Here is an 8334-nt window from a genome sequence, read left to right on the forward strand (position 1 = left end):
AATCGCACCGGCCCCAAGAATACATCCGCCTCATCACTTATACCGCACGATGAACAGTGCAAAAAAAAAAAAAAGAACTATTCTTGTACTGCTGTCTATTTGTTCATTCTACCTCCCAAATATCAGAATAAGGCTTGGCTCACATTTTTCATGTGCTCTCCACTGAGCGCGTATGTCAGAGTTTCCATGCAAATTCCCCAAAACTGAGATTCAGACAAAACCCCAACTGAATATGAAAATACACGGTACTCTGTGAGAATATGGGTATAGGTGCCCAAGTAGGGTCTCCAGCCCGTTTAGTCAAATATGTAGAAAAACTTGGCACTCAATAAAAAACCCCAACTGAAACTCACACTTCTGTGGCAGATGGAGTCACTTTGGACTGGTTTGTGTTCTGGCGGTGTCCCATCATTTTAGGCGTCTTTTTAGCGCACGAGTGTGGGCGATGTCAGATCTGTGCACGCCTAAGAAAGTGGATACTGCCAGTGCAGACACCAAACAGAGTACGAAGTGTCTGCATTTGCCTCATGGTGGGTAGTTCCCTCAGGGTTTCATCTAAATCTAATTTTTGTGGGATTTACACAGAAACCCTGAGGTAAGTGCTAGCGATGAATACGGATGAGTGCTATGTGATAAAACATGTCACAAAGAAGGGCCCTGAGGAAGTGGCAGATTGCCACGAAATGCGTCGGCACAATAAAGCTTTTATTAACATTTCCATCGTTGTGTGGTCAGCGCAGATACTAGAAACCCGGTCTTCTTCTTCCTTCTTTGTGACAGTGGTATCCACGGGAGTCTGCAGCGACCACTATTTCCTTTCATATGCTGCAAGGGGTTGTGATCTTTCACAACCTGTAAAGGTGACTGCACCTACCACAAATTGTCATCCAAATTATCACTCTTATTGCCCTATGGGCCCTCTCTTTCCTAAACTGAAAATGTGATAAAACATCGCACAGCACTCGGACCAGTATTCCTCTATGGGGCAGCTCACATCAGCATTTTTTTTCTAGGCTGTTTTCAACGAGCAAGTGAAATCGCAGCATGCTGCGATTGTCACCGACACTCAGCCGAGTCTCAGCTCACTCGCACCCATATAAGCCTATGGGTGCGAATGAGACAACGCACATCACTCGGTTATAATGGAGGAGATGGAGAAATTCATTTCTTCGCCTCCTCTGCAGCTGTGCTCCGATGTGCTCTGTGCAAGAGGCTCAGACCACAGACACATGACGTCACGGCTTCTGATTGGTCGCGTGCCGCTCATGTAACCGCCACGCGACCAATCAGAAACCGCGACGTCATTCTCAGGCCCTAAACTCCTCATTCTAGGAATTTAGGACCTGAGAATGACGTCGCGGCTTCTGATTGGTCGCGTGGCGGTCACATGAGCGGCACACGACCAATCAGAAGCCGCGACGTCATTCTCAGGTCCTAAACGCGCTCATTTTAAACAAAGAAGCCTGCCGGTTACCAGCAGTGATGTCCAGGGGCCTCCGGAGAGGTAATTATATCAATATTTTTAATTTTAATTCTTTATTTTACACATTAATATGGATCCCAGGGCCTGAAGGAGAGTTTCCTCTCCTTCAGACCCTGGGAACCATCAGGATACCTTCCGATACTTGGTGTCCCATTGACTTGTATTGGTATCGGGTATCGGTATCGGCGATATCCGATACTTTTCGGGTATCGGCCGATACTATCCGATACCGATACTTTCAAGTATCGGACGGTATCGCTCAACACTAGCAGACACTAATAAACCCTGGAACGGATCATGAAAGTATTATTATTTATATATGACTGTATTACTTACATTACATAGAAAATTATCTTACTACTAAGTTTTTCTGTTACATTTATTATATCTGTAATTTTTTTTTATAAGCCACTAACACAGAGTCTATCAGCGCTACTGGGGTCCTCACAACTGTCTGGTTATTGTCGTGAGACCCATAAGACTCTGGTTACGTCTCTGCCGGTCACTTACCACCCCCCAATACTGATCTCCGAGAAGACGACTGGAGGTGACACTTGTGTCTAACACTGATTTCTGTTACATCTCCAGGGAATCTGCTGCCGCTGGGTAAAGAAGTACAATGGGGAGAGGGATTCGGACTTGTAGAAAGAATGGTCAAAGCCGAGAAAGAAGTAAAAACCTCCGATTTCATCTTCCCAGTGTTTGTGTACAGGTGAGTAAGAGACCAGACACCAACACGTCAGCTCAGTGCTACAACCAAGAATCCACATCAGTGTGATATAGAGCAGCACTGAACTTCTGTTCCTGTACATAGGGGCGGTATTATAGGCGATACACGCCTCAACAGAGAAATTACATCACCAAGAAGGAAAAGAGGCGCAATTCTGGAAATCACAGGATGGAGACGTCACTGATTAGCAGATGATGGAGAATGGAAAATTATCAAGCCTCTGAATTTCTTCAGTTTGGTGACTAAGCCACATGCAGAAACCCCAGCACCTCCGGCTTCATGCAGAAATCCTAGCTCCTCCAGCCTCAGCTGCTGTCAATGACATTATTAATGGTCGTCTAAGGAAGGTTCTGGGGCTGAAAGTACAAATCATCAGGATCTACTGCCGGCAGCTCCTGTGTAATCACCGACCAATGATGTCCCCGATGTGGTCACTAGAGACAAGTCTGGAGACGCTGCCGGCAGCTCCTGTGTAACCACCGACCATAACATCCCCGATGTGCTCGATGGAGACAAGTCTGGAGACTCTACACTACTGGCTCATACTGAATAAATTGAGAGATTTTGAAAATTTTGTGTCCATTTTTCCTCATTTGCAGATTAGTGACGTCTCCATCCTGTCATTTCCATAATTCTCGACTCTTCCTTCTTGGTGTTGTATCTTCAGGGCTGTGGAGTGTGTGGAGTTATCGGCTGTTGATTTGTGTCTTATTCTCCCATTTACTCATCGTTCTCAGGTTGTTTTCTTATTGATGTAATTATTTTCAGTGTAAGAAAAGAATTCATTAATGTAGAAAAAGAAGATCTGAAACTCTTATTCCAGACTGCACAGAAGCTGACAGGTAAGATCCTTTCTTATTGTCTAATTTAAGGGTCGGCATCTTTTTCATCCATGGGGTGGTCTGCGTATCTCCCTCCCACCAATATCTCAGCAAAACATTGATTTTTCTCCCAGTGACATCACAGAGCATGCTCACTACACTGTCCCGGAGAAGTCAGTAAGTAATACAGACAGCTCCACCACTGGACAGTGACGTCGGTGAGCATGGTCACTACACTGTCCCGGAGAAGTCAGTAAGTAATACAGACAGCTCCACCACTGGACAATGACGTCGGTGAGCATGGTCACTACACTGTCCCGGAGAAGTCAGTAAGTAATACAGACAGCTCCACCACTGGACAGTGACGTCGGTGAGCATGGTCACTACACTGTCCCGGAGAAGTCAGTAAGTAATACAGACAGCTCCACCACTGGACAGTGACGTCGGTGAGCATGGTCACTACACTGTCCCGGAGAAGTCAGTAAGTAATACAGACAGCTCCACCACTGGACAATGACGTCGGTGAGCATGGTCACTACACTGTCCCGGAGAAGTCAGTAAGTAATACAGACAGCTCCACCACTGGACAGTGACGTCGGTGAGCATGGTCACTACACTGTCCCGGAGAAGTCAGTAAGTAATACAGACAGCTCCACCACTGGACAGTGACGTCGGTGAGCATGGTCACTACACTGTCCCGGAGAAGTCAGTAAGTAATACAGACAGCTCCACCACTGGACAGTGACGTCGGTGAGCATGGTCACTACACTGTCCCGGAGAAGTCAGTAAGTAATACAGACAGCTCCACCACTGGACAATGACGTCGGTGAGCATGGTCACTACACTGTCCCGGAGAAGTCAGTAAGTAATACAGACAGCTCCACCACTGGACAGTGACGTCGGTGAGCATGGTCACTACACTATCCCGGAGAAGTCAGTAAGTAATACAGACAGCTCCACCACTGGACAGTGACGTCGGTGAGCATGGTCACTACACTGTCCCGGAGAAGTCAGTAAGTAATACAGACAGCTCCACCACTGGACAGTGACGTCGGTGAGCATGGTCACTACACTGTCCCGGAGAAGTCAGTAAGTAATACAGACAGCTCCACCACTGGACAATGACGTCGGTGAGCATGGTCACTACACTGTCCCGGAGAAGTCAGTAAGTAATACAGACAGCTCCACCACTGGACAGTGACGTCGGTGAGCATGGTCACTACACTATCCCGGAGAAGTCAGTAAGTAATACAGACAGCTCCACCACTGGACAGTGACGTCGGTGAGCATGGTCACTACACTGTCCCGGAGAAGTCAGTAAGTAATACAGACAACTCCACCACTGGACAGTGACGTCGGTGAGCATGGTCACTTTCCCAATAGTCACTAATTATTATCATATCAGATTTTTTATACTGTCGTGTGACCTCGGCTTTATTCAGAAAAGAAGGCTGTCTGCCTCTTAGAACTCACTGGTAGCATTGCCACGTCACCTGGCCATTACATTACTTATGAACACTGATAGAGAGAATCTGTCAGGATTCCGGAGATTGCCTGAATGTGGCAGGAATTTGCCACAATGCGCATTGCTGTAAGCCTGGTCAGCACATTGGACGCTGCGTGCGTCATGACGTCTGATGACTACTCAGTGCCAGAAGACCAGCACCGAGTGCAGACTACAGAAGAACATATGCGAGGAGTCACAGACAACCTGTGGGCCTATGTGCTCATTGCCGGTGACATGTGTAAGTGGTAAAGTGAGTCATTTTTTGTCACCATTTTGTGCCTACGATTCAGCAATATTGCAGCCCCCTGGCTGACATCTTGCTAAATTCATACAAAGTGAATAAAAAATAATCAAAGTAAATTCAATTTGTCTTGAAAAGATTCTCTCATATCTACTGAGTACTTTATTGTTGGAAAACCTTAAAATTACTCAAAACCCCAAACCCTGTGCCATGTAAGAGAATGGGGACAAGTTGGGGGACCTTGGAATTAGCTGAACTGACACCAGGTTCTTTGGAGTCTGAGCGATCAGTGTATCTCGTGTGACAAATGATGGAACCTATTGATCTCTTCTTACCTTGTGTCTCTTGTCTTCCAGGAGTCGTCCCAATAGTTGTTCTCACTCATAAGACAGCGGGGTCTCTAACCAAAACAGAAGGAATATTCAGGGACCTCGGAATTGACAGAATCTTTTCATTTGAGAATTACACCAGAGAAGATCACATGAAAACCAGAGGGAAACATGAAGAAGTCCTGAAATTCTTGTGTGAAGTCATTAAAGACGTTCAGTTTCGGGTGGAACAACCTCGAGATCCTTCGGAGGAGATGAAGACGAGGAGGATATTTGTGCTTAAATACATCCATGAGTGTGATATAAAGGAACAGCAGAGAAAAGTGGAAATGAAAAAGGCCATAGACCAAGCTCTACAGGAGAAGAGACATAAGCAACAGGAAGAGGAGATGAAGAAACAAAGGGAGGAAGAAGAGAGGCAACAGGAGGAGGAATTCAAGAGGCACCAGCAAGAGCTCCGAAGGGAGAAGGAACATGAACAAGCTAGACAAGAGGAGGATATCAGGGACCAGAGAGAAAGACAAGAAAAGAAGAAAAAATCAATTTTGGGGAAAAAATTCTCAAAAAAAAAAAATCATAAATAAAGATTCAAGAGTAGGGTTGAGCGACTTTTCTTTTTATAGGATTGGGTCGGGTTTCATGAAACGCGACTTTTTCAAAAGTCGGGTCGAGTAAAATCGGCCGATCCTATAGAAAAGTCGGGGTCGGCCGAAACACGAAACCCAATGCAGTGCATTGGGTTTCTAATGGTTCCCAGAGTCTGAAGGAGAGGAAACTCTCCTTCAGGCCCTGAGATCCATATTTAAGTGTAAAATAAAGAATCAAAATAAAAAATATTGATATACTTACCCTCGGACGCGCCCTGGTTCTCACCGGCAGCCTTCTTTCCTACGAATGAGCGCCTGAAGGACCTTCGATGACGTCGCGGCTTGTGATTGGTCGCATGAGCCGTCACATGGGCGGCCCGCGACCAATCACAAGCCGCGACATCATCTAAGGTCCTTCAGGCGCTGATTCTTAGGAAGGAAGACTGCGGGTTAGAACCAGGGCGCGTCCGAGGGTGAGTATATACCTATTAGGAATATACTCACCCTCGGACGCACCCTCGGACGCTTCCTTCCTAAGAATTAGCGCCTGAAGGACCTTAGATGACGTCGCGGCTTGTGATTGGTCGCGTGACGCCCATGTGACCGCTCACGCGACCAATCACAAGCCGTGACGTCATCGAAGGCCCTTCAGGCGCTCATTCTTAGGAAGGAAGGCTGCCGGTGAGAACCAGGGCGCGTCCGAGGGTAAGTATATCAATATTTTTTTTTTTTTATTCTTTATTTTAACTTAAATATGAATTCCGATACCGATTCCCGATATCTTAAACATATCGGAACTCGGTATCGGAATTCCGATTCCAGTTCAGAAGATCGCCGACCTCATGGCCGACCCCACACAGGGGTCGGGTCGGGTTTCATGAAACCCGACTTTGCCAAAAGACGGCGACTTCTGAAAATGGCCGACCTGTTTCGCTCAACCCTATTCAAGAGCAGTCGGTTGTTAAAGCAAGTTTAGAAAAAAGAAAAACCTCAAACAACAGGAAGAGGAGATGAAGAAACAGAGGTAGAAAGACCAGAAAGAGCAGGAGGAGGAATTCAAGAGGCAACAGCAAGAGCTCCAACAGGAGAGGGAACGTGGACGAGCTAAACAAGATGAAGCCATAGACTAGAGAGAAAACCAGGACAAGAACAAACCCAAAATGTTTGAAATATAGAACAAAAAATTAAGCGTAAATGAAGAATCAAGAGCAGACAATGGACACACATGCCACTTACCACTATTTTATATTCCGAGCTGACAAATCTCACCATCTGCTGCTTGTTCAGTGTCTTTACATCTGAGATACAAGAAGAGAATAAAAAACCTAAAAATTAGTATATCTGTTGGAGGCAAACTGAATCTGATAAAATATGATATTCTCCAGAATCTTAATTTTTATTATATTAATTTATCTTGAATTCATGAAGATGGTGGCTGATCTATACCACCCAGTATACATGGGCAGATAGCTTAAGGTACCGTTACACTAAACGACCTGGCCGTGATCATTGGTAAGTCGTTGTGTGGTCGCTGGGGAGCTGTCACACACAGCTCTCTCCAGCGACCAACGATCAGGGGAACAACTTCGGCATCGTTGAAACTGTCTTCAACGATGCCGAAGTCCCCCTGCAGCACCCGGGTAACTAGGGTAAACATCGGGTTACTAAGTGCAGGGCCGCGCTTAGTAACCCAATATTTACCCTGGTTACCATTGTAAAAGTAAAGAAAACAAACTGTACATACTCACATTCCGATGTCTGTCACGTCCCCCGCCGTCAACTTCCCGCACTGACTGTGTCAGTGCCGGCCGTAAAGCAGAGCACAGCGGTGACGTCACCGCTGTGTTCTGCTTTACGGCCGGCGCTGACAGTCAGTGCAGGGAAGCTGACGGCGGGGGACGTGACAGACATCGGAATGTGAGTATGTACTGTTTTTTTTTTTTACTTTTACAATGGTAACCAGGGTAAATATCGGGTTACTAAGCGCGGCCCTGCACTTAGTAACCCGATGTTTACCCTGGTTACAAGTGAACACATCGCTGGATCGGTGTCACACACGCCGATCCAGCGATGACAGCGGGTGTTCAGCGACCAAAAAAAGGTCCTGATCATTCCCCATGACCAACGATCTCCCAGAAGGGGCCTGATCGTTGGTCGCTGTCACACATAACGAGATCGTTAGCGGGATCGTTGCTACGTCACAAAAAGCGTGACATTGCAACGATATCGTTAACGAAATCGTTATGTGTGAAGGTACCTTTAATGAGCTGAGAACAGAAGGAAGCAGTGAGCCTGCTGATCAGAGGTAAGATAAAGCAGCAGAACTACAGAGTTACAGCCAGGATAAACCAAAGTGACAAGAAAGGCGAAAGATGGGGCTACAAGCCAACATTGGGCCATGATATGGGTCATGAGGCCATAGTTCAGCGTGTGTCACTTGCAGCCCAATAAAAGCGTTGCAACTCCTAGAGTATCATTTTGCGTCTTTTGTGACTTGTTTTTCGTGATTGCAATATTCCAGTTTCGCAATGTGACCCCATTCATTTATATTGCACGATGATGTCGCAGCAATGGAGCACCCGCTAGGGCCATGGGGTTCTCGAGCCGGGTCGTCAGTTCTTAAGGGGAATGTCACG

At 46.4% G+C, this 8334-nt stretch overlaps 1 protein-coding gene across 1 annotated transcript; it reads left to right on the plus strand.

Moving 5' to 3' along the window:
• The first annotated feature begins 2464 nt into the window (after positions 1 to 2464).
• Positions 2465 to 5695, plus strand: LOC138646233 (capping protein inhibiting regulator of actin dynamics-like). The gene is made up of 3 exons (XM_069735699.1): positions 2465 to 2612; positions 2951 to 3055; positions 5139 to 5695. Exons 1-3 carry the CDS (start codon positions 2465 to 2467, stop codon positions 5693 to 5695), a joined length of 810 nt encoding a protein of 269 aa, XP_069591800.1.
• The last annotated feature ends 2639 nt before the right edge of the window (positions 5696 to 8334 follow it).

The sequence above is a fragment of the Ranitomeya imitator genome, chromosome 7, assembly GCF_032444005.1.
Source record: "Ranitomeya imitator isolate aRanImi1 chromosome 7, aRanImi1.pri, whole genome shotgun sequence".
In the NCBI taxonomy this organism is placed as follows: Eukaryota; Metazoa; Chordata; class Amphibia; order Anura; family Dendrobatidae; genus Ranitomeya; species Ranitomeya imitator.

Excerpts from the sequence above, each read along its gene's own strand:
- LOC138646233 (XM_069735699.1), top strand. The coding sequence starts at position 2,465 with ATGCAGAAACCCCAGCACCTCCGGCTTCATGCAGAAATCCTAGCTCCT. Across the intron at positions 2,613-2,950 it reads CTACTGCCGGCAGCTCCTGT|GTTGTTTTCTTATTGATGTA; the intron begins GTAATCACCGAC and ends CATCGTTCTCAG. Across the intron at positions 3,056-5,138 it reads GACTGCACAGAAGCTGACAG|GAGTCGTCCCAATAGTTGTT; the intron begins GTAAGATCCTTT and ends CTTGTCTTCCAG.